We start from the raw sequence: 27,516 nt of genomic DNA, 5'->3' as shown, positions 1-27,516 counted from the left end.
ACGCGAGCTTGAGTCACCAGCAACTGTTTAGCTAGCAGCACGCGACAACCCCTCTGGCGACCCAAGATCGACGAGTCCTTCCCCTCCTGCCCTTCTCCCTAGCTTCCGCGCTTCTCCATTTGACCCTCTCACATCCTCTGTCGGATCTGGCGACCTCAATCAGGATCCCTGCGGCCCTGGCGACACGCAACACGGCCACGCGGCCTAGGACTCGCACGACGCGCGTGCAAGTCCAGCGTCGGGCAACAAGACCACGCACAACGTCGAGACTGCGGCGCGAGGGAAGCGGAAGGAGGAAGAGGAGAAGGGGAGGAAGAGAGAGGAGGGGGGAGGGCGCGGGGCGAGCAAGAAAAACGAGCACGAAGGCTCGCAAAATGCAGGTACGCGACCGTACGCCCTCACTGACCGTCCCTGCCTCGCCGTTCCCGCTCCTAGTGCCCGTGCCAGCAGGCGTATCGACGAACACGAAGCTCGTCGTGCGCTCTGCTGGCCACGACGATGGCAATTCCTCTTTCCAGGACGACCCATGTGTTGTGCCCGCTGTTACACACGGCAACACGGCGGACGCACAGCGCTGCACGTCTGACGTGTCCGTTTACTTGCTACTGTCTGCGCCAGCAGAGGTACCAATGAGCAAGAAGCCCGTGGTACGTGCTGCTGGCCACGAAGACGGTGTTTCCATCTTCCGGGACGACCTCATGGTCGTACCCAACGTTTCGCATGGCAACACGTCGGACGATCGCTGCACGTCCGACGTGCCCCATCTTCCTATGAACCGCCGCACGGAGGGTACGTCGAGCATACAGCTCGATGTACACACTGTGGACGAGAGCAACTCCCCGCCCGGTGTACTGGCGAACGTACCCGGCGCGCTCGTCGACCCCTCATGCGCAAGTGATGGTTCCGTGGTGCGCCTCACGACCGTGCACCCGGTACACACGTCACCAGCCGCAGTGCCCGCGTCGGAAGGCAACACAACGACCAATGAGTGCATTGTGTGCCTCTCCGTTGTCAAGAACGGGATGCTGGGCCCATGCAGCAGCACGGCCATTGTGCCTGCTGCCCCCACTTCGCGAGACAACACGTCTGGAGAGTCTCCGAGTTCTACCAGGCCGTCTCCCCCTTTTCTTGTGCCACCGCACGCAGCGGATACGCCGAGCTCGTCGCTCGATGTGTCCCCCAGGACTTTCTTGTGGATGTGCAGGAAGCACGCAAGTCTGTGCTCGCCGCCCTCCACCATATCCATAACTCATATAGTGATGCGCCTGGGGAACTTCTTGGTTCTGCCGGACCGTCCTATTCTTCCTCTATGCCCTTTCGTGCTCTGTGCACGTCGAGCCCTCCGCTCGATGTGCTCACGGCCGACTTCCGGGGCGTGCGCGACACATCCACAAGCGTGCTCGCCGCGACCCCTCAAGCTTCCGTCTTGATGCAGACGTGTCCGGTGTCCACACCGACGCATGGTACAACGAGCACCGAGCTCGCTGCACCCAGTGTTGGCGACCTTAAGGCTTACGGAGCTGCTGAATCCACTCGACGGCCTGGTTAACGAGCCCAGCGCCGTCACGACGCACGACGTGTTCGGTGTGCTACCCAGCACGACCGACGCATCTTTCAATCCTACTACGACACCTGCTTCTCGCGAGGAGAGTACACCGAGCTCGAGGCTCGACGTACTACCCGCTGATGAGCCTGATAACATGCGCGATGCACTCTCTAATGTGCTCGCTGCATATTCCATACTGGGTACGTTGAGCAACAGCTCACTCGACGTACATAGTACCAATCTCACTTCTTCAATGACAGAGGAGGGGGAAGGGACACCCCACGGGTTTATTTTCGAGTCTTATGACACGAGACATGCAGGTACGATGCGGAGGTCTCTGATCGACGTGCAGAGAAGCACGTTGATCGCCACACCCACGTCTGCCATGTCCATGAAGTCTCCTACGCCCAGCGACACTGTCGATGCACGATCAAGCACGGTCGATGTGTCCATCTCCACCTCCATCGTCAAGATATGACCTTCGACGTGGAGCCCCTCGCTCAGTGTATACGACATGACCTTGACGTTGGAGACCATGTCTAGTGACACGGTCGGTGTGCAATCATGCACGATCGACTCGTCCACCTGCACGTCCGTCATCACCATCATGACGTGCTCGGCAAGTAAGGCCAGCCCTCGATGTGACGTTCACGGCGACGCGCCCAGAAGCACGTCAATGGGTTCGTCAATAACAAGATCCGTCACTGCTCCGACACAGTGTAAGATCGGTCTGTGCGAGCATCAATGCAAGAAGATGCACAGTACATCCACATTGCTGGATGTACTGGCTTCCTCAAGCTATCCAGCCTCGTCGAAGACTAAGCAGCCAGACAGGTCACAGGTCGTCCGACGCACAGACCAGCTGGGACAACGCTCCGTCAAAGCGACGCAGTCGGCATGCAGCCAGGCATGTGCATGACTGGTGCGTCCTCCTACTCTATCAAGACATCATCGTCGAGTACAACGAGCCACTCGCTCACTGCACACAGCGAGGCCAACATGCGTGACGATGACGTGATTGACGTGTTCAGAAGCTCGTCGATCAGCTCGTCGACATCACTGCCCGCATCGACCTTGGCGACATGCCAGGCTCGCGTCAGGTCCGACAAGACCGACCTGCGCGAGCATGCGGTGTCGATGGTTACGGGCCGTCTCGATGACGATGACCCACGCAGGCGCAATTACGACCTCGACGCGCACACGTCGAGCACTTCCACGTCGTATTACACACGCCGCACGCACGAGGAACCAACCTCGAGCGTGCGCGGTACGCCCTCCTTTATGACTGCTGAGCAAGCTATCGAGCAGTCAACGAGATACAGTACACCCGAGTCGCTGGATGTACTGATCTCGTCGTGTTCGACAACTCCTACCTCGGACATCTCGCGTCCACCTCAACATGGCGGCGATACTCATCCCGTAATCATCAATGCCGACCACTGTACGTGCAAGGATGTGCCCTTGCTCGTATGCAATGTACTGTCGAGTACTGCGGGCGCATCGTGTAACAAGACGAGGTCCAACGGGGACTGTCCTGTACAGGTTTGGCTATTAGGGTTCATCGCTCAAGGTAACACTTCAGTCGAGACGGGTGATCAGTCCGTCTAGGGTCGTGAGAGAGTAAGTGTTGTTGATTACTAACTACTATACGGTTACAGTAGTTATCAACGAGAGGGCGAGTTAGAGAGAGAAAGAAGTGAGAGAGATGAGAGGGAGAGATGTTTGGCCAGCAAAGTGTGTCCTCCTTTGTTCAACTCTTCGTCCTTATATACATTTGCGTGATGCTCTAAATGCTCGCGCTGAGACCTGCTCGAGTTAATGCTCGAAAGCACTAAGTATATTGTCGTAAGTTCGAGTGAGTTCTACGAGATGCGAGGTGCATACGAAGTAATCATACCATAATATGCACAGTAATCAAGTCACTACACATCGCAAACATCAAACGTACGTTACATACCTCAAGCATCGGGTACACTGAGCAATAGATGGCTCGATGTGCACGATGCTGCGAAGCATAGGACTCCCACCGGTGTACTCTGTGAAGTACCCGGAACTCTTACCTCCGCACCATTACATGGGAATGTGGTGACCTCGTCGGTCACTATGGATCCTGTTGTTGGTGTAAAAACTAAGATGGAGGAGGGGGAAGGGACCGGTACGGGTACCTTTTTCGAGATTCAAGACTCGGAAACCCGAGACTTAGCATCAACTGGCTTGCCGTCACCACCGCGACTGGTCCCGCTGCCACCTGTCATTTTGCCGCCGCCGCTACCACCCTCGTCACTGTTGTACAACATTGTCCGCATCGCATGGGTGTGCCTGTGTCGTGATCGCCTTGCCGGAGTACAGGCTGCGAACGAAGGGGTTCGATGATCCGGAACCATCCGCCGAAGGTCCTTCACTGGTGCTCGTGCCTCGGAGGAGCGAGACGAAGTCAGGGTTCAGTGCCTCAAGATTGCATTCCAGGAAGTTTTCCGACGAATAGGTGACAGGGCCGGTGAAGTGGTTGACTGTGAACGTCGGGAAGCCCGTACGGTCAATGGAGCCTGCTTTGAACGAAGAGTGGTTGCCCCACCACTTCGTGAACGCCTCAACCATCGTATGGCTGCTCTTCTTCGGCATGCGAGGTGCCTGGTCATCCATGATGTGGATGAGGCCGCCAGGCTTGTTGTGCAGGAAACAGAGGCATTCCAAGTGTCTACAGCACTCGGTGTGCTCGTACTTTCCCGATGACCAGCCTGGATGACCTCCACGGAGCTTGCTTCACACGCGCGCGAAGTCGTACCCTTGTACGTGCAGGATGCCCTGGCTTCGGAGTCGCGAGCATTTGAAAATTGAGGATACAACGGTGGGTGAACATCGCCGTTCACTCCCCGTCGCAGTCTGGTTTGGCCATATGGAAGTCCTTGTTGAATCGGGGACTTCTGCAGTTGTATCTCGCACGCGCGAGATCGACCCACCATGCGTGCGGCGAGTACTCGATGCAGGATGGCTCGACGTAGCTGAGTTGAGGCTAGACTTGAATGTCGTTGATGCGGGCTTGGCGGTCAACAACGAAGGAGTCAGTACTTCCGACGATCCGGAAGTAATGTGCTTCTTTGGTTCGTCGATCGTCAGCCTGACGGGCTTGGTTGTCAAGGCGTCACGTACACTCGAGGTCGGCCCCTCGTGTGTATGGCGGGCAAGGTCGTTGGCGCGTCGTGCGGGGGTCTTGTACCGCTCGTACGAACGTGAGACCGTGGGCTTGTAATCGGTCCGCACCTCACATCGTCTCGATGAGGCTTCGGTTGACTGGGTCGCCAAATTCGTTGACAGGCCTGTCGAACCCGAAGAAGCCAGTACATCCTGTGAGATGGATGTACTGGGCTTTGTCGAGCTTTTGCGCTCGCGCTGATCGACTGTATCTGACCTACGTAGGTTCAGAGTAGCCGCGGGAATCGATACCAGGCCATCGCATGGTTCCCGTACCCCGGAAGTATCGCTGATCGTGGGTACAACGACCTCGTTATTCGTTGTACCGTTTGCAGGTGCGGGTACTGGGCACGTATGCGCCGATATGGGTTGTGAATTGGGTATCCCGGTAGAGCTATGAGGCTCTCCGGATACGCTGGTATGCGAGACAGAGATAGCAGTGGCGGGTACATCGAGCGACGGGCTCGACGTATCCGCAGTCTGCAATGGTAGCAGGGTAGAGGGAGGCAGCCTGGGATAGCCAAGAGACTCTCCGGACACGCCGTCTCGCGAAGTGAGAACAGCAGGCACAATGGTCGTGCTACTGCACCAGTCCAACGCCCTGTTCTTGACGTCGGGGAGGCACACAACGAACTCATTGTTCGTGGTGTGGCCTTCCGACATGGGCACTGAAGCTGGTGACATGCGTACCGGGGTCACTGTCGTGAAGTGTGCCTCGACCGCGTCGATCCCATGTGTAGGATCGAATGACACGCTGGGTACTTCCTCGAGTACGCCAGACGCGTTGTTGTGCTCGTCGACAGTGTGTACATCGAGTGACAAGCTCGACGTACCCTCTGTGCAGTGGGTCGCAGAAGGACGGGGCACGTCAGACGTGCAGCGAGGCGCATCCGACGTGTCGCCGTGTTTTGCAGCGGGTACAACTGCAACGTCATCCCGGGAGGCGGATAACATGCCGTCTTCGTGGCCAGCAACGCGCACGACGAGCTCCATGTTCGTCGATACGCGCGGGGGCTTGGGCACTGGCAAAACAGTAGGCGTCGAGGTAGGTACCTCCATTGAGGGCGTGCCTTCACTCCTCGAGCCTCTGGGCTGGTCGGTAGTGTGTACGTCGAGCGAATGGCTCAGCGTACCCACTACGCGACGGTCGATCGCAGATGAGTGGGACACGCCGGACGTGCAGCACTGCGCGTCCGCCGTATCGCCTTGCGAAGTGGAGGGTACGGTCTGGAGGTCGTCCCGTAGTACCTCGTTGGTTGTCGATACGCGGGCTGGTGAGGGCACTAGCGAGAGGATGGGCACGTCGGACACGCAGTTCTGCGCATCCGCCGTGTTGCCATGCAGGGTAGTGGGTACGACATGTGAGTCGTCCCGAGATGCAGAAATCCCATCTTCGTGACCAGCAGAGCGCACGACGAGCTTCTCGTTCGTCGATACACCTGCTGGTGCGGGCACTGGAACGGGCAGCGGCGAGCGGGGTACATGCAACAAGGGCGTACCTCTGGTCTTCGAGCCTTTCTGCTCGCTTTCTCTACTCGCGCCGCACCCTTCCTCCTCCTCCTCTTTCGCATTCCCCTGCTCCTTCGGATTCTCCTTGCAGCCTCCTCGCTCCTCGTTCCTTCCGTTCTGGGTGGTCCTATCGCTCGGCGCTGGACTTGCACATGCGTGGTGCAAGTCCTGGGTTGCGCGGCTTGGTCGCGTGTTGCCAGAGCCGCGGGTTGTCAATATGGGGTTGTCAGAGTCGAGACGCAGAGGGTCCGAGTCGAGGAGTGGGCTGCTAGAGGACGGTCTGGTACCGCTTGAAGCGTCTTCACGCGCCGCTAGCTGAACTGGCGGTAGTTCAGCTAGCCAGTCGCGGATTCGTGCGTGCCTGCCCGTTAGGACAGGACGCGCGCCTTGCTGGTCGGTCAGGCAGTCGCGGTGGCTGCCCAAGTCGAGGTCGCGGGCGAGGTGGTGGTGGCGGTCGAGAGCACCGCATTGGGCGCTAGCGCTCAGGGCGCTCGCCATCAACACGGGCTCGTGTCGACGCTGAAGGGGTCAAGCGCGTCGTCGGCCGCATTGAGCGTGTCGCTCGATGCGCACAAATCATATTTCGTGTCGGGATTCATTTCTGAGCTCCCGACGCGCGTTTGTACGAGTCTCAACTCGTATTTGCTAGGCACAGTGTGAAATCGTATACCCTCCCGGGCGCAGCGGAGCGCCGTGCTTGTAGGCGCGGGCATACCGGCCCCGGCTCCGGGCCGGTCCCCGAAAGTTATATATATGAAAGTGTCGACTCAAAGTTATATATATATTGCTGAGTCGAGTTATAGATATATTGCGCGCCGTTTGATTCATATAGTATGCAGACTTCACTCGGTTTGTTATAGATACCATCACTCGCTGTTTGATATATTTGACTGACTACAATATATATAGAGGTTATTTTTTCAGCAAACGGTACGCCATAGTGGAGGAGGTATCTTCACCACTGCGACGTATGTCAGAACAGTTTTACACAGCATGGGCGCCGTCTGACCGTACATCCACCTGAAGGATAATCACGAGCGACATGTATAGTCTCAGGGTATGTCTCGCAGCAGATTGTGCGCATATATCCATGCATCTCATTGATTTTGCCTCGACAGAGCCGTGGACTCACGCAAGGTCTAGCTTCTGTGTTTAGTAGTGTAAGTTTTCTCGCTTGCGTGCATTATATGCGCTCACTAGGTCTACAAAGCTTGGGATGGGACTAGGAGGTCCGCTAGGTGGCTACATTAGCGATAGGTATGACAGCATCCAGGCCAGACATTGAATCGCATAGTAAATGCTGACGTACAGGCTTGGCTGGCGCTGGGCTTTCTTACTCCAACTGCCTCTCTTCTTGGTATCGGCCGTATTGACCTCCATCAACCTTCGTTATGTTACTGCAGTAAGTTCATCAATTGGATTCCGACGCATACATTCACATTCACGTGCATATTGTATTCTTCAGGGAGAAGTCTCCCGAAGCAAGAAAGAGGTGTTGAAGCGGATCGATTACGGCGGAACCTTGACCTTGCTGGGGGCTGTATGTGTGACACACTTCCTTGAGACTCACTGCAGGCTCACCGGTGGGAACAGGTCCTGTCGCTACTCATCTTCCTCAGTACGCGCTACAGTGAAGAGCAGCCGGTAAGTGCGTTCCTTCTTCCTGAGGTCTGTCATAACATCTCTCCACTAGTGGTCCTCGCCATCCGTCTTCGTACCCGTAATTCTGGCAGGCGTCTTCGCGATCGCTTTCGTCGTCTTCGAACTGCGCATCGCCGTCGAGCCCGTCCTCGCCCCCGCGCTTCTGAAGCAGAGAATTCCGATACTCGTGGGGATCAGCAACTTCCTCGTCGCGACGTGCAACTTCATGGTCAACTACAACTTCCCGACGTGGTTCCAGACGGTCATGCTCACGAGCGCGAGCGAAGCTGGTATGGCTCCATCTGTGCTGTGTCCGTTGATCGTAGAATCTGACGTTGTTGTGCCATCTTAGGGGCGCATTTGATTCCGAATGCGTTCTCGATCTCGTTCGGGTCGTTGTTCGCCGGGTATGTAGCGAATCGTTCAGTTTGCAGATCTAATACTGAGGCCTCTCAGATGGATGATGCATCGCACAGGGAGATACAAAAGGCTCAACCTCATCTTCGGACTGTTCCCCTTTACGGCCGCTATCCTGCTCAGTCTGATGCGAGTTGATTCACCGTCGTTTCAATTGTGGTTCAGCATCGTGAGTAGTCGTTTGAAACATTGATTCTTAGATGATATACGGATTAATATTCATAGATCCCGATGGGCTTCGGTAATGCGGTGGTTCTGCAAACTATGCTCAGTGAGTGACGTCGATAGATCAGCATGTGTTCTGTGCATGACCATCGAACAACCAGTCGCGCTCCTGGCCCACTTGCCCGGTATGTGGATCACTTGACTCCGTTGAGGCCTCGTTCTTATGTGCATGCTTTGTCAAAGAGTCGCAAATAGCCGTCGGTACCGGTTTTGGTCAGGTATTCCGAGGCTTAGGTGCGTACATACTTGGGGATTGAATCGATGATCTTCTTTAAGTCGGGAATACCAGGTCAAGTAGGAGGCGTCGCCGTCTCTGCGGCCGTCTTCCAGAGCATCCTGAACTCTGAATTGCACAAACGGATCCACACTCCTGACGCGGAGGAGGTCAGTACTCGTATCCGCTTTGCTAACCCGGTAATCCTTCTCAAGCAGTTCCTTATAGCTCATTACGAAGATCCGCCACTCCGCGACCCTCATCGCGACCCTGCCGCCTGACTTACAAAGCGCAGCGCGCGACTCGTACGCGACCGCCCTGCGCGTCGTGTTCATCATGGCTGCCTGTTCGACGTTCCTGGCATACTGCGCTCGTCTTCCGGTACGTTCCTCTCCCACTGCTAACTTCATAGTTGTCCCAACAAAACACGCAGATCCCGGACAAACCCCTCGAGCGGTCTCGTCCCAGAGCCCAATCACACTCCGACGGTCGCGCGCAGGCGCCTTCGTACGGCGCAGTTGCGGATGCCGAGAGTAGGGATAGCAACGACAGCGCAGCTACGAGTGACGATGAGGACGAGGACGGGCTGCCGCCTCTGAAGACGGCTGGTCTGCGTCCGAGGCGGTTGTCGACGTACGACTCGACACACCAGTCATGAACGTTGAAGCCTGCAGTACCCATATCTCGGCGAGAGGTATCTGTATACCCAGAAACAATAGAGCACTCGATGTGCCGACATCGAAACAAAAAGCACACAGGTTGGCGAATACAAAAGCGATGGCTGCGCTATTATCTTGTCTTGGCTATATTGGCGTTCGCTACTGTTACATACATTTGACGGACCCGTACCCCTGGCTTCTCACAGGTAGGCCTGCGCGGAACTTCAGAAGGGCAGCTGCAATGAACATCGCTCGACTTACAGCAGCATTCGGCGGGCTTGCAACACCGCCCAGTCTAAGGATGTTCAATGAATTCTAGCGACAAAGCGAGCGGTGAACGTGAACGACTCACATATTCAGAGGCCAAGAGGTGAAGAAGAACGTGTATCGCCCTGCCTCGGCGCAAGCGTTGGCCAGTGCCTCCAGATCAAAGAACTCGCCTAAGAACATCAATGAGTCCACTGTGATCGTCGTTTATACGCTTCCCTAGGAGGCTTACCGATTGGCATACCCCATAAACTATATCAAATTTCAACCATCAACTGCGCTCAAAGTGACTGTAGGAGAGAGGATACGTACGCGAGCAAAGTCTATGTTTACGGCGAAGATGAGCAAAGATGAATAGAGAGTAATGCTAAGCATTACCTGGTGCAGGTGATGCGGGTACGGTGGAGGCCAGCGCTGGATAATGCCTGTCAATATGACGACGTCATGTGCTAAGTAACTTGTGTTTTACCTCGATGGCGGGCTGGTCAGACGCTACAGCAGCGAAATGGTTGTTCCTACAATCGATGTAGTCTCTGGACACGGATCGAGGCGTGAAGCTATTAGTACTTACCAGAGGAAACGTTTCGACTCATCCCCCTGGTCTATGCCGGCCCTGCGAGGAATCAACGTCGAAGTCCTCGTACGACCATGTTGCGGCCCTTACATAGTTTCCTCTTTATCGGCCAGAGAGTCCCGTTCCTCTTGCGTGGAACTCAGATACCTCTGCATGAAGCCAATTCTGATTAAGAGGATATCGCCCTGCTTGAAGGTCACGCCTTGTTTCTTGGCGCAATCTTCTAATACCGAGGCCGGAATCCCGTGCGTCGTCCATGGGTCGTAGGGCAGGGGGTCCCCAGAAGCGGTGAAGTAGCGCACGAGGTCCAGGAGAACTCCACGCCCACAGATACCGTGCTGTGCCCAGTCTTGAAGCAGTCAGTGGAAGGAACAGTATGATACCTCTTCGACTCACTGTGGATACCGTATTTGATGAAGTCCTTGTCTACCTTATCAGGATAGTCTTTGACCAGGCTACCTGTCTCGAAGAAGTCGGCTGGAGTGCTGCAGACTGGTCAGGAATGACACTCGGAGACGCAGCAGAGCATACTTGTTGTAAAATATACGATGTTCCAGAAGACCGAAGTGACGTAAACCATCCCACTGCGAACCAGATTGAGTGTTCTAGATATAATGGTACGTATGCATTAGTGGATTGGAGCAATATCACAACTTGTCAACCTTACAATGTGTATAGCGTCGTCATGCACTGCAATGCCCTCGCCCTCGCCCTTCCTCCACATCTGAATATTCGGTGGCTGACGGTTGAACAAAGGCTGAAGGAGCACATCTTTGAGAACATCGTCAATCTGTAAGCTAACTATGACAGACCTTCTTCGGGTAGTTGATTGGCCTATCCGGGAGCACGTCCTGTGTTAATGTCCGGTGCCAGCGTCACATAACGAGAGCCCATACCAGTTCAGACAAATGGTCTTGCCGAGCCTGAATGCAGTCTGTCAGCGAGTCTCCATACTCATCTCCATCTGCACAGACTTGATTTCCTTTGCTGCCTCCTTCACGACATCCTTGGTCAGCAGATTAATGGTTCCCAGTTCATCGTCCTTGCCCCAAACATCCCAGGCACACCCAGGGAAATTGCGGAAGCTGGGTAGTTCGTCAAAAGAAGGAAGCGGTCCCTCAGGCAGCGGCATGCTAGACAATGAGATCGCGCACGTTAGCGGTGCAGGGAAAGGTCCTGTGCGCGCCCCAATATATAGTAAGTCGGAATGGCGACGGGACAAGAGCAAGCTGATGAGTCATCACCGCACATCTGCCCGATTCCCCCTGGAGGAAAGACCACCTCAGCTGACCTTAGAATGATAACGTCGACGTCGTACCATGTTTCTCATAGGGGCACAGCTATGGTCACCTGCGGGAAGGAGCTGTGGATACACGGTTGAATAGTAATTACTGGTACTAACTGATCAGAGATAATGATACCCTACGGTTCTTCGTCTGCAGATCTGCACAGGAATTTTACCCTCTTATGAAAGGATGCACCAACGCTTCCTTGGGGGATATTCTCTTCGTCGGATCGAGGGCCAAGCACTTGTCTAAGAGGTCAATGAAGGAAGTCAACAGCTTCCCTTCATCGTCCTTCATCTTCACAGATGCAGGCGGCATGAGACGTTGCCTGAGATCTCTCGTGGGTGCGGTGATGTGTACTTGACGAATGACGTCCTAGCCAAGAATAAGTCACCCTCCGTGGTAAGTCGGAAGACAGCAACTTACAGAACCCGTAACTCGCTCCGTCTCGATACTTTGAAAGGCGCCTAGCTCATCGAAGTACATGCTCCCAAATCGCGCCCTCTTTATCATTTTGGAGTTAAACCTGCCTTTCAACTCCATCATGAGAAGCAGCATCTGGTTGTTGGAGCGTCCGGGAAATAGGATCTTGCCCGTGTACAGCTCGTAGAGCGTGCACCCGATAGACCATATGTCCAATGCGGGGTCATACGGAACACCGAGGACTGTTCGTGGACATTAGCAGATGACCATTATACCGTGAGGGAATGCATCCTTACTGATCTCCGGCGCCCGGTAAAACCGACTGACAAGATAGGGCGTGATCTCGTTCTCGGAAGCATCCGAGGCGGAGCCCAGGTCACAAAGCTTCAAAAGCGTCTTCTGGTCGTTCACCTGGACGAGACAATATTAACCACCCGTGTACGCGGTGTCCATCATGCGAACATACCAGGATGTTATCGGGTTTGATATCAGCATGCATGATATTGCACTTCCGCAAGAGACTCATAGCAAGGAACAACTGGTGTGCGTACGCACGCACGGCCTTGAGGTTCAGGCCGACGTCCTTGCCAAAGCGCTTGACGACATCACGCAGGTTCATGCTTAACTATGATGAGATGGCGGTAGGCCCGAAGACTTGAGTCACATACCTGAGAGACTCGAAAACCAAGCATAGATGCCCGCGATGCTCGAACGTCCTCTCAAGGCGGACGACGTGTTTCTTATCTTCGAGGTCAGCTAGTTTCAACTTGTTCAAAATCTGGGCCTCCTTCAAGCCAGCTTTGTACCTAAGTGGACAGTTGTGAGCTTCAATCGAACGACAAAGGCTGATGACGTACATAGACTCTTGGCAGCGAACAATCTTGATCGCTACCTCCTTGCCAGCTTCGCCCGGTTCGCCGTCCAAGACACGCGCTCTGACAACGTTGGCGAACATGCCCTTCCCAAGGTGAGAGAATACTTGATAACGACCACCATCGAGCTGTTCACCCAAGATGACCTGATAATAGCCTTCTGCGTCTGCAGCGGAATCCAGTGTCGTTGTGATCAATGCTGGGGCCGCCGGTCTCTTCTGCAATGGTGTGAGGTGATATACAGCACACATTGTCATGATACTCACGACGAGCTTCCTAACCTTCTTAGGCTTCTTGTCGGTTGTAGCGATGGCAAACATGTCGTCCACATCGTCCTCTTCCTCTTCTTCTACTTCTTCCAGAACTTGTATATCCTCCGTCGGTTTGTCTTTGACCCCGAGTACCCGTTTCTCGTCTTCTCGACGATCCAGACTTGGATCATAGTCGGCTGCGGAGATCTGCTCGTGAGGGCCATCTTGTACTTGCCCCTTCACTTGCCCATCGCCTTGGTCTTTGGCCAGAGAAAATGTGCCCGGCGTTGGGGACGCCGAAACAGAATCCCGTTTGCCTAGAACACTGGAGTTCACTAATACGAATCAAATGAGACGCAGCATACCCACTTATCATTCCACTCATTCCACTGACGCTTGCACTCCGGTCAACATCAGTGAGAGCGGGAGTCGCACGAGGGCTGTGAGACTGAGACGCATTGTTAGAAAGAGGACTCGTGGGAGGCGGCTCGACCGCACTGCTAGGTCCAGGACTTGGAGAAACGCCTTGACTGAGCGCAGCGCTCGTAGTCCCCGCATATTTGGCCAGAATAGCTTGACGCTTCGCTCGACGCGCAGCGAGAGTCTCCTCTACGGACACGGACTCGTTGTAAGATCCAGCTCCGTCTCTGGCTCCGGCGCAGGCTGCGCTGACGCAGATAGTGGCGGTTGAGCTGGTGCCCTAGCCGGCGGGTGGCTGTCGTGCGAAGGGGCCTTCGGCGGCGGCGTGTGTCGAGGCGAGATTCTTGCGCAGCACAGGTCGTGATTGAGCACAGACACAAGGGGAGAGAACATGCGATACTCACTCGCCTTCTTCTCTTTCGGAATCATCCTTTGGATGAGCGTGTCCGTTGGACTGAGCGTGCCCGTTGACTGACCCATTCCGCCTGCTATTCCGGGGTGGGGACCGCGTTCTCCGACGAGGGTCTTCTCTACGGAGTTCATCTCTACGAGCAGGGTAGTGGTCCCTGTCGCGATACCTATCACGATCATCTCGCCTGTCCCTGTCCCTGTCTCTATCTCTATCCCGGCCGTAGTCGCTGGGTGCCCGTCGATGATCATGCTCCCGGCTACGAGGGCGATAGTCGTGTCTCGATGATCGCCTGTTGGCATCACGTCGGTCGATACGTCTCTACTCCCATGCAAGGACGGTTTCGGCGGCGACTTCAAGTGAACATCCTTCCAGTCCCGCGCGTCCTCTCTCCCCCTCGGCCGCTTGTGAGATTCGTAGTCACGGTCATGGGTCCCCTCGTACGGACGCTTAGACCCTGATGGAGTGTTAGTCATCTTTCAAGCACGGATTTTGGGTTACGGGGCACCGCACGATGAATAGGGAGTTTAGAGAGCAAGTACTCGTGCGCGCCGGAGGCGATGAAGACAAAGGTCGAAGTGTCGACCGAACGCCGCCGTGGGCGCGACTCAGATGAGGATCTCAGATTGAGGCGGAGTTTGTATCGCAATGTTCATTCGCCACAGCTACTCCCGAGCCAGTGAGTGAATCCGACCAAGTGTTCCATCTAGCACACTAAGTAGTAGTGGCATGACATTCCATGAAGAGGGGCGAGTATATTCATCTAACAATATGTGTACATCTATACGAGCAGACTGGCTCTGTGACTAATAGCCTAGCCCAGCATGCTCTCTTCATCAACATCCGAGCACGCTGTAGAAGACGCGCTACCCGAAGAGGACAGTTCATTGTACTGTGCGATCCGCAAACGTTGGGAAGGCGGGATGTTCTTGTCGTCCAACCCGTGCTGCACACCGCCGTACAAGACGCCTACGCGCATCATGGACAACAACTAGTGATTTTGACGATCATCAGTGAATCTACTGCCATGCAAACGTCAGACGAGCTCACGTTGTGTGCAGCGTTGGAGTGGTCGTAGACACCGCCGAAGAAGGCCGTCGTCCCATCCTTCCCGATGTTCTTGAGTACCAGATGCCGACCACCGGGGTGCTCGTCAATGAATGAAGAAACGTCGTGGATGAAGCCTCCGATGACGACCAATGCTCTCTTTGAGCCTGCTCCTGGTCTAGATATCCGCGTGAGCCATTGCACCGTCAACACCGGAAAGCGGAAGACTGACAACTATCCCAGCTGATTACAGGCAAGTCATTAGGATCCGGAGCAAACTTCAAGCTGTCCTGCGTCTCCCTCAGACGCTTCAGTTGCATGGTCAACTGGCCCTTCTTCACTTCGTTGTCGGGGAACGTTTTCAGGTGGCTCGCAAGGCCGAGCACGGAGCAGACCCAGATGAACCACTTGGTCGGGTCATACTGGTACCACTTAATGGCGTTGCGGTAGTCCACCGGGAACTGGTGATGGAAGTTGTGGTATCCCTCGCCATTTGTCACGAACGCGGTAATCATGTGGTCGCGCGGCGTGTGCTTGTCATCGAACGGTGTCTCGCCGAGCCAGTGTGCGAGGGAGTTAACGCAGAACGTCGACTGCCGAAATGTTTTACGGTCAGTTCAGGAAAGGATGTCAACTTGAACGCGAGGCTTACATGATGCACTAAGACCAGGCGCGCTGCGGCAGCATAGAAATATCCCCCGCCCAGTCACCCCACCCAAAGCCAGCTACAGCCGTCGGGAAGATGAAGCCCATGCCGAGGATAAGGTGTAAGTACCAGCGGTGCTGCCACCTGACGACAGCGTTCTTGCTGAGATCGCTGACGTCGGCGACGCCAGGCTTGCGCCTCGGCTTCACAAGCATCCAACCGACATGCGACCACCAGAAGCCTTTGTTAGCGTCGTAAGGGTCGAGGTCCGTGTCCGTGTAGCGATGGTGAGCACGGTGGCCACGGGACCACCATTTGATCGACCCCTGCACGGCTCCGGCACCCGCCATGGCAAGGGCGTACTGAAGAGGCTTCGAGGCATTATACGAGCGGTGCGCCCAAAGGCGATGGTAACCCGCCGTGATACCTGGAATAACAGAATGAGCTCAAAATCTACCCGCAAGCCGCATGTTTGTTACCTAGGCCGGTCACAAAATAGTATATGATACTCCACACCGCTGTCTCCCAACGAAGCTTGACGTTAAGGATACCCCAGATGGCTATGACAGGCGTGATGGTCAGGATGCCCAAACTGAGATAGCTCAGCTCGCCCCAGATCGTCTGCCATGTGATAGGGGGCAACTCCTTCTGGTTCTTGAGGACCCACTGGACGTAGTTGTCGGGAATATTGAGTCAGCAGGCTCCTCCTCAGACCGGTCTGGGTTGAGAGAGACTTTGGCGTACACCTGAGGTGCAATACGTGTGGAGACCGCGGAAGACATCTCGCGCGTCGGAGAGAGAGAGGGCGGCCCACAACCGACGATGCCACTTCTCCAGTGATTTTATACAGCCATTCCAAATGACCGCAGCGCTATGAACCTGAGTTGTTGGGGAGAGCACCCCAACCCCCAAGGGCCGAGGCCGGAGCTCGTATCGAGACCTAGAATAATAGACATCGCCTGGGCTGTCTTTATTACCGTCCAGATAATCTTGAGTTGTGTATGGACTACCTCTGGGACTCATAACATTTTCCCATTTCCAGGTCAAGACAGCACCGCCGACAGTTAGACAATGAGTTGGAAGGAGTTGGATGAGGACGATTTAGCCACAGGAGGCCTCGACAAGCTTGTGATTCTCAGCCACATAAATCTCCGATCGCATCTCCGATTTGATGTGGCGTCCGCCACCGACTCGACTCCGGCAAGCCACTTAACTTACGTCGAATTGTGACAGTCCGAGTCTAAGTGACAGTGTATCACATTCGTTCATCCTTGCTGCTATCTGAGTTCACCCCACTGTGTTGAAGTAAGTATCTCATGATCTGTACTCGACCCCATAGATTCTACTCAACCTCTAGGCATAATTTCGTGAAACAGGCAATATTGCAATGTTGTTGCGGAAGGCTTGCACCAGTGGGCCTCCGAGTCCACCATGCTGCGTCAATATCACTGCATCGTTCCGTCAACAGCCACGAGAGGTTTACACTCGCAGACGGCACGTCGCTTTTCCGCCAATGCAAGTACGCACAGGACAGGCTGGGCTCTCGCAGGCCTAGTCGGTCTAGCCTCTCTTATTTTGACCTCTTCGCCAGTGCACATGGACGGCGATGATGGACAAACAAGCAGGAGAAGCCGTGGCGACCTGTCGTCACTCACTGACAGCTCCACTTCGCACTGTTCGTACTCGTACTACGAGCGTGCAGTAGGCGAAGTGAGTGATGGACAGCCCACGTCTTTGCGTCTTTTGGAGAGTTCCCAGTTGCCAGGTGGGCAGACGGGAATTCATCGCTACGACAACGCACAGATCGCTAGGTACGTTCAATACATACAATCCAGAGTGAGATGTGTTGAGACTGACATCTACGAGCACTGACACTCCGGAGAGCATGAATACTGAAGCAGTGCTGCCCGTTCCGTCTGGGTATTGGTCCGTACTCGCTGTGCTGGAAGGACGCAACGGCCACTCTACCAGCGCGTGGCTACGCGACAATATCGTCATTGCGGTCTCAGGCGCTCTGGCTGACCTCTACTCACGACTGTACGAAGCCAGTGCGTCGCGAGACCGCCCGCCTACTCCTTCTCCCGGTGACATCGATCAAACACTCAAAGATACTTTCAAGTGCCTTGACCGAGACATCGTATATGGCTCAGTCGACAGGGCCCTCTTCGACCCCGCACCCAGCGCTGGAGTTGACATGCTAGCTCCTGCCCACTCAGGATCATCCGCGCTACTCAGCTTCTACGACTCTTACAGCAGGAATCTTCACATCGCACTGACAGGCGACTCGCGCGCTGTCCTCGGCCGACGCACGCGCAACAAAGACGGCGAGGTGGTCTATCAGGTTCGCGTCCTGTCCGTAGAACAAGACAGCAGCAATCTCGCCGAAGAGTACCGTCTCAACGCGCGTCATCCAGGAGAGGCAGTCGTGTACAATGGCCGCGTCCTGAGCGGAGGCCCCACGCGCTCCTTTGGTGATGCCATGTACAAGTGGGACGGAGACACTCGCAGGCGAATGCAAGAAGCATCCATCGGCGGGCCGACTCCTCCCGACGTCAAAACGCCTCCGTATCTCACTGCAGAGCCGGAGGTGACCTCTACGACTGTGCAGCCAGGCGACTTCCTCATCATGGGTACGCGCGGGATGTGGGATCGTCTGACGAGCGAGGAAGCAGTGGGCTTGGTTGGTATGTGGCTTGACGAGCAGTGGCGCCAACGAGGTGGAAGCGGAAGAAAACACGTAGCGTCTCCGAATGACTTCCTGGTGGCACCGCTGGTGGATGGCGCACGGTCATACCGGAGCGAGGACCGGAACGTGGCGACACACTTGCTGCGCAATGCTCTGAACAGGGGCACAGGTTCCGAAGCCATCGCAGGACAAGGACCCAGCATGACAAAGTGCGTGCATCTACGCATGCTTACAACTTGTCCTGACGCCGTCCACAGAAGCAGTGTCACGGCCACTGTCGTCTTCTTTGCGGAAGATCAGTCTCCGTGAAGTCTCCGTACTAAAGAAGCGCTTCCAACAACCTAACATCAGATGTATCATGACTCAATAAATTCGTCCGTTACTCAATATCAACGAAAGCTATTGAGCGTGTTTTGCCTTGCCCTAGAACTTCCATCCACCTGCAAGTGCCATGACGTTGTTAGGGTCGTATTCCGCCTTGATACTCTGCAGCCTCGCCAGGTTACCGCCGTACAACCGTTCCACAGTGGTGTTCCATATCGCGTAGTTTGGATACAACGACACGTCCGCTACGTCTTGGCCCTGCGACACGGCAAACTGTGTGAGGTACTCTGCGCTTTGGAGCATGACTCGGTTGACGAGGGCATCGCTCTCTGGGTACCACCATGAGTAGTAGATGTTCAGGGGCAGCAGCCCTGTGGCACGGCTGGGAGGCCACGCAGAGTCCGATCCGTGCGACAGATAGGTCGGGAGGAACGGCTCGACATCGTAGCTGACGAACAGACCGGGGACTTGGAGAGCTAATGTTTCCGCCCAGTACTAAGTAGAGACCTCCGATTAGTGGATCGTCAGGTCGAGACTCAAGGTTGGGACAAACCGTGGTCTCGTTGACAATCGCGTTAAGAAGCGGGATGGTCAGGTTGAAGAGAGACACCGAATGGAAGTAACCGCTATATAAAGCCATTGATATTGTCACGTTTCGGACATAGCCTCCGACGTGTTTCAAGCTTACCGCTCGGTTTGTGTCGCGTTAGCAGGTGTGGACGTGACAAGCGACAAGTATGAGCGCGTTGAGATGTCCGTGGAGATTGCTGGGATAGCCAAGAATTCGTCGAACATGCCAGCCGGCGGGGTCGGTGCATTATAGAAAAGGGTGAGCTCAGTGATCGGCTACGCAGTCCAGAATTGTCGTGAGTTGCCCGTATAAGAGGAAGGGCTAAACATATGAGCAACTTACAATACCTATCTCATTGTTGATGGTGGTGAGAATCGCAGCTTTTGGGTCGGTCACGTTGTCGTAGAAGTTCTGAGTGGCCACTACGACTTCACTTGGTGTCCCCGAGATCAGAATGGCACCGCCCTGTCAAGAAATCAGGATATAATATGTGACGCGTGAAATTGGGTGAGGCTGCGTACCCAAACTTGGCTCTGTGTGTAGGCTTCCAGGTAGAAGGTCGTGACAATGCCCTGGATTACCGCATGAGTCAACGTCGGAGTTCGAGGGAAGAGATGCTACAAAGTTGTTGAAGCCACCCTGTACAAGGCAGTTAGCACTGTCAGCCTCCAACGTGATATATTTAATCACCTTCAGAGCAAAGAATAGGTCGGGGTTCGTCGAAGCAGTCACATTCGTAGCTGTGCCGTTAGACAAGACCAATTCGAACCCTTTGACCGTATCGATGGTCAAGCCATACTCATTCGTCTTGAAAGAGAAACCTGCAATACGTGTCAAGAACTGATATAAGTCTCGAACATTCCGACTAACCTCCACCAAGCGTGAACCCAGCGACGCCGACACCGGTCACGCGTCCGCCGACTACGTTCACAGAATAAGGTTCCAGCGCAGAATACACATCGTCCCAGATGTTCCCGCGCCGATACTCGCGATTCCCGTCGAGTCGTCGTAAGTCACGCTCGTGAAGCGCGACATCGCGACCTCGACCCCGGGCGTTGATGAGAACCCGGGTTGGCCGTATGTCCGCCGCCCTTGATCTGTTGAGATGCTGAGATGAGACAACGACGTGCTCATCGAAGTGACCTACGCCAAAGGGTGTCTGGTTTTCGCCTAGAACTTTCAGCTATTCACTGTCATCAGAACTCAGATAGCCGTCCCGATGCGCGGACAACTGACCACAGCGCCCACATCCTCGACATTGCCGGGCTCCACAGTGCAAGTTGATTGCTGAGTGCTGGAGGACAGCCAATGAAAGTTCGCGGCGGTATACTGCAGAGTAGCTGTATTGAACGGTTTGTCAGTCGAAGTTGAGGGCAATGACGAATCAATGCGTACATGGATAGTAAATGTCAGACTCTGAGGAAATTGCCGCTGCAATCTCCTCGCAAACTGTGGACACATCTCTGCTTAGTAGCTGAGGCTGAGCATAGCTCGTCCCTACTAGGGACAGAACGGCCGGGAGTGTCACGTAAAGAACGGCAGGCCTCATGCTGTGACCCAGTTAGTCGCTAGCACTAGGGGGTGCAGGTCAAGGGGCAACAAAGCAGGACGAGTGGACTCCATGAAGACTAAATGCGCCGTTCGCGTCGACAATTTGTCATGGGATGCACCTCGTTTGTTCGATACCGTACGACTTCCCAAGCTGCCAGCGATCGAGTCAAACATGTCACCGACGATCGGCAAGCGGTGTTATAGGTTTCGTTACGGCAAGCCGTGCCAGGCACGAGATTGTAGAGGACAGCCCTTGTTGCGAGGACCATGAGTCATGCCGGTGACCACCAGAGAACCAAGACTGACGCACCACGGTGACAGTATATGCCATGCAGGAAGAGTCGTGCAGATTAGCTCTGCGGGAGTGGGACAACTTTCGGGCTCACAGTGGCCTCATTAAGCTATATTGACCTTCGTGTCGCCGATGACCTCCGACGACTCGCCGCAATGTCTGCTAAGGTGAGTGCCGTAAGTCCAGCGATGGGGTTTCTACAGTGATGTGATGAAACACGAGTGTGTGACCGGAGGACGCCCGCTGTCGTACCTCCAACGTAAATCATGGGCTGATGAGCGCAACAGCTTAGTTTTGATGTGAGATATAGCCTGTCATAACGGACCCTGCAAGGTCACGGTCAAGGAAAAAGTAGCATGTTTGCACGGAATGCCCATGTGCCTACCAAATTCAGGAACGTCAGCTAATGTCTGCAGTCTGGGCAAACCATTGCATATACGACGCTATATTCCTGAGATTCCTGATACTCGTGTCATCCGCAGTAAGTCTGGCCCGCTTCGTGGGAGCCCCTGCCTTGTTGCTTGTGCTTACAGTCCTCGTGAACACGACTGCCATGTGACGCTGTCTCTTCGCTGCCTTCTTTCTCGGTATGTATGCATTGCGCCCGATCTCTTGAGATGCACAGGCAAGAATAGCACTAAAGGCTTCGACTGTAAGACACTCTGCACACCTCTAGCGCGACTGGGTACCTTGATTAGATGCTTTCGACCGTAGACGAGGAGCTCAGCGTTGACCGATGATTCGCGAAGCAAGCATCACACGACTGTACGTGCAGTACAACTTTCGTCTTGACCAGGCCGTGACACGACCAAGTGTGGGTCCTTTATGAAGTCAAGCTTGAGGCTTAAAGGCTTCGGCAGGGAGGTTAAACGGCCGTGCTGTGAGACATACGGCACTAGAAGGCACAAAGGTACTGCCATTGACAAAATTCATTCGCGTAAGCGGATTTGTGGGCCGCGATAGTACTGTTGCGAATTGAGCGGCGTTGCAATGCGAGAAAGACCTGATCGTCAAGTGCCAGTATTATTATCTCACCTCGGTCGAGGTATAGAGTGGAAAGGAGCCGTGCATCCTAGGATCATTGACGGGATCAGCTGACATGTCATCACAGTGGTCCGGAACAGTTGTGAGACTCACTAGGTTTCGTGCGGGCACCTCCACGCAAAGGGACATACATAAGTTATACAGTGGGTGTCCACGTCAATCAAGCAATGATGGTTGTGACGCACCGACGCGACTGGGAAAGGCGGTGAGCCGGTGGAGATATGCTACACTTGACCATAGTCCACGGATAGCCCAACTTCATAGGTGTCACCAATCATCAGAGTGCTTACATGCAAAGATATAACCCACAAATCGCTTCAGCTAGCAGAGCTATCATCAGCGCACCGGTGTTATGATTCCTGTCACAGCGAGACCTTCGTCCAAATTCAAAGTCTGACGGGCGAGCACTGCTGTTCATGGAACTTGAAGCTTGATTCCTTTAGCTCTCGCTCCCTAATCCCGGCGTGTTCGACGGTGCACTGAGCGCATCGTTACATAGTATGAAATAGCCGGGAGCACTGCTGGTGGCTCTGAGGATGTGACACGCCGCACCAGATGCAGCCTCAGAGTCCATCGAGTTCTCGACCACACGCCTCGCCAGTCGGAGTCGCCTTGAGGAAGAGACCGTTGTTATATCGTATTTCCGCGCGCATGTCGCCCAGAAAGGGGACGGTTATACTGCAAGCAACTCGGCGAGCTCGGAGAGAACATTGAACAATAATGTGGGCCGTTGATGGTGATGGGAGAGAACAAGCCACGATCACGGGTGCCAGCAGGTGCCAGCGCGTCGACGCGACAACAGTGCACCATTGTTCTCGTTCGCCTCCATTGTTCTCCGTGTTCTCTCCTTACCATTCGTCTCTATTTATCTTCTGCTCGCCCGCTGTGTGCGTCAACATCCCCCTGTGAGATCCCAGCTAGGTATTGTCCTTTGATCCCTAGTACTCAATGGACCGCATACTCACTGTCCTCGCGCATTGTCCAGCACCGCCTGCGCCGTGTCTTCAACCGTCTCGCAATGGCCATCCAGTCGCACCGCAGCCACCCCGTTCATGGGCCATTTGGTCCTGCTTTCGTTGTCAATTCTTCGATCTCATCGGCGCAGGCGTCATCGTTCACTAAACTCCCGAACGTCTCCGTCAACCCTCATGGCAAGCCCACCCACTTCTTCATCTCCGGCGGCCGCACGGGCTCTGCGCCGACACCACAAGCTGTCTCTACTCCGCGCATGCGTAGACCAGCCCCCCGGCCTCCATTGCGGCACCCACTGCTGAGCACCTACGCAGAGGATCCATTCGCAGACCAGCCGATCATCGAAATAGTGAGCCCTCCGCCGCGTTCGACCCCTTCCTCTCCTTCGATTGCCTCTCGTACGCGCATACCACCGCCCGCCCTTCCCGAGTCAGTCACTTCTTCACTGTCTCCTTCGGCATCTCAGCCTGTCGCTCCTATTGAGGCTGTCGTCGTCCCACCCGGTATCCAGCCCGTCATGCTGCTACCGGAGTTCGGTTACCACGAGGCTAGAGGAAGACTCGTGGCATGCATTCTACTCAGCAGGAATTGCGGAAGACCCATGCGCAGGCGGCGCAGCCCCTGCATGGCAGGGCAGACCTACGTCCCCAGCGCGCTCTCCAGGACGGTGGCTGTCGATCTACCTGCATAGAATATGCCGCACTGATGGCGCTAGACGGCCCAGAAATTCTCTCAGTGCACGCACTTCACAACGGACCCTCGTACACAGTGTAACACCATACCCCACTTGCATAATTGTCGCATTTTCGTCGCAGCTCGGCATTCTCTCTCTACACAGAAGTCTCTCATCCAGTTGTTGGTTCATTGGTTGCATTGTATTACTTACATCTGACGTTAATAGCATCACATAGCTGTCGTGTTCTGATCCACGAGTCGCACGAAGTGCCTATGAGAGCGGTACGGTAAGAGGGGCGTGAGCATCAGTATTGCCGAGGACGAGACCACTGATGCAGCGGAACACGTCTCCTTGTACATGTAGCATGTATACGACTAGAAGAAAACCACAACAATTGACCAAGTAGAGTAGCAACAAGAACACAGCAACAAAGCAAAACGTGGGGAGCAGGTAGCACGATGGGTACGGTCAAGGGCGACATGAGTGTATACAAGACAAAACTGGCGGCAAGCGACCATAACGGTACTGCATTGTAGTAATTGTGGGTAAGCGGCAGTGTCCTCAGTCTGCTGGAGAGCAGAAGATCAAGCCGGACATGAAGAGAGGATCCCTATAAGGAAGAAGGAATAATGAGAGAACGTCACAGTGGGCTCATCGTGAACCCAGTTCCGAACCAGTGGACACCGGCCGAAGATTGAACTAGGATTTACGACGCGGCCAAGCAAATGCGTTCCGATGTGTCTTCCACATATCGATTCTCTCTCGTACTCCCTTGGGCGCGACCAGATCACCTGCATAGTCGCGTCCATATTCCTTGAACTCTGAACCGACGCCTTGATGGAAAGTGGCGAAGTCAAAGCTGGTTACACGTTCCGTATCGGGGATGACAGGATCCGGGCGGAAGGAGTCTGATCGCGCGGCGAGTAGTAGTCAGTCTACAATGTATGAATAGCAGCCAGCTGCCGACGTACGATAAGACTTGTCGTCTGCTATGTCATGCCAATCGATGCCTTCGAAAAAGCTGTGTTCCATAATTTGTCGAGCCGTCGGCCGGTCTCGAGGGTTGATCTCGGTCATCTGCAACAGTGTGATCAGGAAAAGCGGAAAAGACAGTTGTTCGCCGCCACACACGTACTCGCTGCAGCAAATCTACCGGATCCCTCGGATCTTTGCAGAGCTTGCGTACACTGTCGCGCAACACTGAGCGTGCTTCGTCGTCGTCCAAGGAGAACACCTCTGGATGTTGATACATCCAGGGGCCGGAGAGACAGGCGAACATCTCGACCCAGACGCAGCCAAGTTGCCAGATGTCAATCTTGAAATTGTAATCTTGCCTGCGTTCTTGTTCCGGGGATAGGTATCCCGGCGTCCCGTAGTACCCGCGGGTGGTTCTGCATTCGAAGGGTACACCTCTGGTGTTCTTGGGGTAGAAAGCCAGGCCAAAATCAGCAAGAACGCATTGTCCGTTCTCGTTCATCAGGAAATTATCCGGTTTAATGTCTCTATGAATGACTCCTGCGCCGTGCAGGAGGTAGACTGCATAGACCTATACAAGCGAAGCCCAAAGCTGTAAGCATCGTGAGAAGTGTTCGGGTGGTTGAGTGCCTACCATCTCAGCGCAGTAATTTTTCTCATCCCAGGTCTCCTTCTCCCTTGTTCTATGGCTAAGCGTCCTCCTGAGATCACCGTGCATAACATCCTAATACGAGATACTGTCAGGACTGCGAAGGAAGGGGCACCCACAAAAACGTACCATGAGGAAAAAGACGTTCTCCCCGGTCTCCCAACTCTCGACCACTCCTTGCAGCCGCTTGCATCGCTGCGCCCTCGCCGCACCCATGACGGCAAGCTCCTGAAGGAGCAGTTTCCTGCTCACCGGCGACCTGAAGGCGTGCATTTTATGCGTGACTTTGACCGCAAATGACCTGCCGTTGTCGTCTGTTGCGTGGAAGATGCGCGCGCACCCGCCCTCTCCGATGGTGCCGTGAAGGGTGTACCACTTGCGCTTGTACTGATTATAGATCGAGATGATACGTCCCTTGAATTCCGCTCGGTCTCTCTCGTCAGCGTCTCTGATGTCCGCGCAGTCCTCATGGACTTCCTTGACGACTTTGTTGGGCTCCTCCTCGGTGTCACCTTCTCCCAGATCAGGCTCGTCAGAACCCAGTGACCAAACAGAGAAATAGACCAAAAACTCACTCAATATCTCAAAGGGAGGGTTTATTTTGAAGGAGGCTGGGGGCACATCTTCGACGAAAAAGTCGCTCGCTTCGCTTGGCGAGGGAAGGTCTAGGGTGTAGCGTCGCCCCAAATGTTTCCAAGCGTCAGCATCGGAGCCGCTATACTCAGCCTCGCTCGCCGAAGACTCGTATCCAGCGTTGAAGTCTTCTGCCCAGATCTCGTCGCCCTCGTGGATGTCCACGTAGTAGGGCAATTCCGCCAGGTCTTCGAGGCAACCGTGCGCTGTTTGTTCTTCCGCCAAAGTCGTGGCCGCCATCGCTTGCGCGAACCACAGGCCCCGTATTTCAGTGCAAAGGGATTCAGCGACAGCGATCTCTTCCTTGGTGACCTCCGCGTCGATGACGCGTCGCCAGTAGCAGTCCCATACTAAAAGCCAGCCTTCCAGTGAGAACGCCGAGATTGGGTCAGAGGCACGCTCTTCTGGCGTGCGATAGTCGCATAGTTCGTACTTGTCGCACGTTGGGTATGCCACTAATTCGAATTCAGGGGTTGGGGCGGCGCATACAGCGCGAGGCGAGTGTACGCCCCCATCGTCGGAGTTGAGCCTCTCCACTGCAGGTTCGTAGCAGCTGAAATCACTTGGTCAAGAGTGGCGTGAGCTCATGGACGGTGTGGCGAATGAGAGTGGAAGTAGACATACTTCATCCAACTTCCTCTGCTGCTGCCGCTTTCGTAGACTGATTGGACGGGTGAGGCTTCGTCAATGGCAGACGCGATGGAAGTAGGAGGGCGACCAGGCTGTGAAGCAAACTCCTCAATGTCTTTGTCCCATGAGCACGGAGGCGAGGCCACAGATCGTTGCGACTCGATAGAGCGAGGGGAGGAGTATCCCGAGGGTGAAGTGGTCCGGGCGGCCACGACGCCCGGTAATTGGTTTGAAGACTCATTCGAGTTGCGGACAGCCTCGACGTCCGGCACAGGCACGGAGGCAGAAGTAGAAGTAGACCGTGAACTGGAAGTGGAGCGTAGGCGAGTTGTGAGGAAGCCAAGAACGTTATGATCCTCTGGATTTGATGCGAGGGCGGCAGTCTCGTCCGGCAAGCTCGGAGGAGTATACTCCTCAGGACAGCGCTCATCGTCGCTGCAGAGCTCCGGGGGCGGGGCGATGTGTGTCGAAGAGGAGGCGGCAGACACGGCCGCGATGGCCGGAGGTTGCGGTGCAGTCCCACTGGATTCGCGTGTGGCCTCGATGCCAGACACTGGGCTGATGGGAGCCTGAGCACGACTGAGTCGTGGTTGGAAGTTCGCGCGTCGACGCGTCCAAAGGAAGCCGAAAACCTCCCTGCCTGTATTCAGCGGGAAGGTGGTAGTCTCGTCCGGGAGTGAGGTAGGCCCCACGGGAGAGCACTCATCGTGCCTGCGTGACTTGGAAGAGGGGTACATAGCTCGACAGAGACTGATCACAAGTGGCGAGCAGGGTGCAGGGGCTAGGGGGGTGTGGCGGTCGAGAGAAAGCACAGGTGGCCCAGGTCAACTGTGGTTGCAGACAAAGGGAGCCACACTTGCTCCCAGGCCACGGCTGCATATTCAACAGGCCATCGTGGCCGGCCGGCTTCTATGC

At 55.0% G+C, this 27,516-nt stretch overlaps 11 protein-coding genes across 11 annotated transcripts; 5 read left to right on the top strand and 6 right to left on the bottom strand.

Moving 5' to 3' along the window:
* The first annotated feature begins 341 nt into the window (after nucleotides 1-341).
* B0H18DRAFT_117783 (uncharacterized protein) lies at nucleotides 342-1,908 on the top strand. The gene is made up of 2 exons (XM_048035946.1): nucleotides 342-1,746; nucleotides 1,807-1,908. Exon 1 carries the CDS (start codon nucleotides 375-377, stop codon nucleotides 1,428-1,430), a length of 1,056 nt encoding a protein of 351 aa, XP_047896311.1. The 5' UTR covers nucleotides 342-374; the 3' UTR covers nucleotides 1,431-1,746; nucleotides 1,807-1,908.
* Nucleotides 1,909-3,402, top strand: B0H18DRAFT_117774 (uncharacterized protein). The gene is made up of 2 exons (XM_048035944.1): nucleotides 1,909-2,468; nucleotides 2,536-3,402. Exons 1-2 carry the CDS (start codon nucleotides 2,326-2,328, stop codon nucleotides 3,152-3,154), a joined length of 762 nt encoding a protein of 253 aa, XP_047896310.1. The 5' UTR covers nucleotides 1,909-2,325; the 3' UTR covers nucleotides 3,155-3,402.
* Nucleotides 3,403-3,826: 424 nt separating this feature from the next.
* Nucleotides 3,827-4,210, bottom strand: B0H18DRAFT_872558 (uncharacterized protein; the record flags this gene model as incomplete). Its single annotated transcript, XM_048040239.1, has 1 exon — nucleotides 3,827-4,210. A coding segment is annotated over one exon (384 nt), but the record flags the coding sequence as incomplete, so codon positions are not given.
* A 2,979-nt stretch (nucleotides 4,211-7,189) lies between these two features.
* B0H18DRAFT_872520 (major facilitator superfamily domain-containing protein) lies at nucleotides 7,190-9,402 on the top strand (the record flags this gene model as incomplete). The annotated part of the gene is made up of 16 exons (XM_048040235.1): nucleotides 7,190-7,215; nucleotides 7,274-7,304; nucleotides 7,366-7,407; nucleotides 7,458-7,504; nucleotides 7,559-7,653; nucleotides 7,720-7,787; nucleotides 7,841-7,891; nucleotides 7,941-8,178; nucleotides 8,241-8,295; nucleotides 8,345-8,474; nucleotides 8,531-8,576; nucleotides 8,632-8,655; nucleotides 8,714-8,764; nucleotides 8,820-8,914; nucleotides 8,973-9,125; nucleotides 9,178-9,402. Coding segments are annotated over 16 exons (1,377 nt in total), but the record flags the coding sequence as incomplete, so codon positions are not given.
* Nucleotides 9,403-9,568: 166 nt separating this feature from the next.
* B0H18DRAFT_872526 (uncharacterized protein) lies at nucleotides 9,569-11,376 on the bottom strand (the record flags this gene model as incomplete). Its single annotated transcript, XM_048040236.1, has 14 exons — nucleotides 9,569-9,698; nucleotides 9,756-9,843; nucleotides 9,903-9,922; nucleotides 9,983-9,993; nucleotides 10,049-10,084; nucleotides 10,140-10,185; nucleotides 10,242-10,283; nucleotides 10,335-10,593; nucleotides 10,641-10,729; nucleotides 10,776-10,849; nucleotides 10,912-11,001; nucleotides 11,057-11,078; nucleotides 11,141-11,167; nucleotides 11,219-11,376. 14 exons carry the CDS (start codon nucleotides 11,374-11,376, stop codon nucleotides 9,569-9,571), a joined length of 1,092 nt encoding a protein of 363 aa, XP_047896307.1.
* A 325-nt stretch (nucleotides 11,377-11,701) lies between these two features.
* B0H18DRAFT_1083644 (kinase-like domain-containing protein) lies at nucleotides 11,702-14,381 on the bottom strand (the record flags this gene model as incomplete). Its single annotated transcript, XM_048031687.1, has 11 exons — nucleotides 11,702-11,905; nucleotides 11,957-12,195; nucleotides 12,250-12,364; nucleotides 12,420-12,573; nucleotides 12,622-12,759; nucleotides 12,811-13,043; nucleotides 13,092-13,393; nucleotides 13,446-13,744; nucleotides 13,901-14,041; nucleotides 14,075-14,197; nucleotides 14,245-14,381. 11 exons carry the CDS (start codon nucleotides 14,379-14,381, stop codon nucleotides 11,702-11,704), a joined length of 2,085 nt encoding a protein of 694 aa, XP_047896306.1.
* Nucleotides 14,382-14,640: 259 nt separating this feature from the next.
* Nucleotides 14,641-16,695, bottom strand: B0H18DRAFT_991657 (delta 9-fatty acid desaturase protein). Its single transcript, XM_048045075.1, has 8 exons — nucleotides 16,609-16,695; nucleotides 16,343-16,557; nucleotides 16,078-16,264; nucleotides 15,663-16,025; nucleotides 15,605-15,627; nucleotides 15,185-15,545; nucleotides 14,956-15,119; nucleotides 14,641-14,896 (listed from the first exon to the last, which is right to left on the bottom strand). Exons 1-8 carry the CDS (start codon nucleotides 16,619-16,621, stop codon nucleotides 14,720-14,722), a joined length of 1,503 nt encoding a protein of 500 aa, XP_047896305.1. The 5' UTR covers nucleotides 16,622-16,695; the 3' UTR covers nucleotides 14,641-14,719.
* Nucleotides 16,696-17,194: 499 nt separating this feature from the next.
* On the top strand, nucleotides 17,195-18,593 carry B0H18DRAFT_872540 (phosphatase 2C-like domain-containing protein; the record flags this gene model as incomplete). The annotated part of the gene is made up of 2 exons (XM_048040237.1): nucleotides 17,195-17,409; nucleotides 17,465-18,593. 2 exons carry the CDS (start codon nucleotides 17,195-17,197, stop codon nucleotides 18,591-18,593), a joined length of 1,344 nt encoding a protein of 447 aa, XP_047896304.1.
* A 114-nt stretch (nucleotides 18,594-18,707) lies between these two features.
* On the bottom strand, nucleotides 18,708-20,728 carry B0H18DRAFT_1116576 (FAD-binding domain-containing protein; the record flags this gene model as incomplete). The annotated part of the gene is made up of 10 exons (XM_048033454.1): nucleotides 18,708-19,103; nucleotides 19,162-19,234; nucleotides 19,297-19,454; nucleotides 19,522-19,644; nucleotides 19,701-19,751; nucleotides 19,801-19,818; nucleotides 19,870-20,000; nucleotides 20,050-20,362; nucleotides 20,416-20,519; nucleotides 20,575-20,728. The coding sequence occupies 10 exons, from the start codon at nucleotides 20,726-20,728 to the stop codon at nucleotides 18,708-18,710; spliced, it is 1,521 nt and encodes a 506-aa protein (XP_047896303.1).
* Nucleotides 20,729-22,886: 2,158 nt separating this feature from the next.
* On the top strand, nucleotides 22,887-23,969 carry B0H18DRAFT_991644 (uncharacterized protein). Its single transcript, XM_048045074.1, has 2 exons — nucleotides 22,887-22,987; nucleotides 23,052-23,969. The coding sequence occupies exon 2, from the start codon at nucleotides 23,085-23,087 to the stop codon at nucleotides 23,727-23,729; it is 645 nt and encodes a 214-aa protein (XP_047896302.1). The 5' UTR covers nucleotides 22,887-22,987; nucleotides 23,052-23,084; the 3' UTR covers nucleotides 23,730-23,969.
* A 1,021-nt stretch (nucleotides 23,970-24,990) lies between these two features.
* Nucleotides 24,991-25,260, bottom strand: B0H18DRAFT_836175 (kinase-like domain-containing protein; the record flags this gene model as incomplete). The annotated part of the gene is made up of 1 exon (XM_048039444.1): nucleotides 24,991-25,260. A coding segment is annotated over one exon (270 nt), but the record flags the coding sequence as incomplete, so codon positions are not given.
* Between the last annotated feature and the right edge of the window lie 2,256 nt (nucleotides 25,261-27,516).

Source organism: Fomitopsis serialis, assembly GCF_022376445.1.
Source record: "Fomitopsis serialis strain Sig1Antser10 chromosome Unknown B0H18scaffold_15, whole genome shotgun sequence".
NCBI classification, from domain to species: Eukaryota; Fungi; Basidiomycota; class Agaricomycetes; order Polyporales; family Fomitopsidaceae; genus Fomitopsis; species Fomitopsis serialis.
The sequence above is the reverse complement of the archived record's forward strand: the minus strand, read 5'-3'. Positions and strand labels throughout refer to the sequence as shown.

Excerpts from the sequence above, each read along its gene's own strand:
- B0H18DRAFT_991644 (XM_048045074.1), top strand. The coding sequence starts at position 23,085 with ATGGCCATCCAGTCGCACCGCAGCCACCCCGTTCATGGGCCATTTGGT.
- B0H18DRAFT_117774 (XM_048035944.1), top strand. The coding sequence starts at position 2,326 with ATGTACTGGCTTCCTCAAGCTATCCAGCCTCGTCGAAGACTAAGCAGC. Across the intron at positions 2,469-2,535 it reads GCCAGGCATGTGCATGACTG|CGAGGCCAACATGCGTGACG; the intron begins GTGCGTCCTCCT and ends CACTGCACACAG.
- B0H18DRAFT_117783 (XM_048035946.1), top strand. The coding sequence starts at position 375 with ATGCAGGTACGCGACCGTACGCCCTCACTGACCGTCCCTGCCTCGCCG.
- B0H18DRAFT_991657 (XM_048045075.1), bottom strand. Across the intron at positions 16,026-16,077 it reads CTATTTTGTGACCGGCCTAG|GTATCACGGCGGGTTACCAT; the intron begins GTAACAAACATG and ends CTGTTATTCCAG. Across the intron at positions 14,897-14,955 it reads ACTCCAACGCTGCACACAAC|TTGTTGTCCATGATGCGCGT; the intron begins GTGAGCTCGTCT and ends CAAAATCACTAG.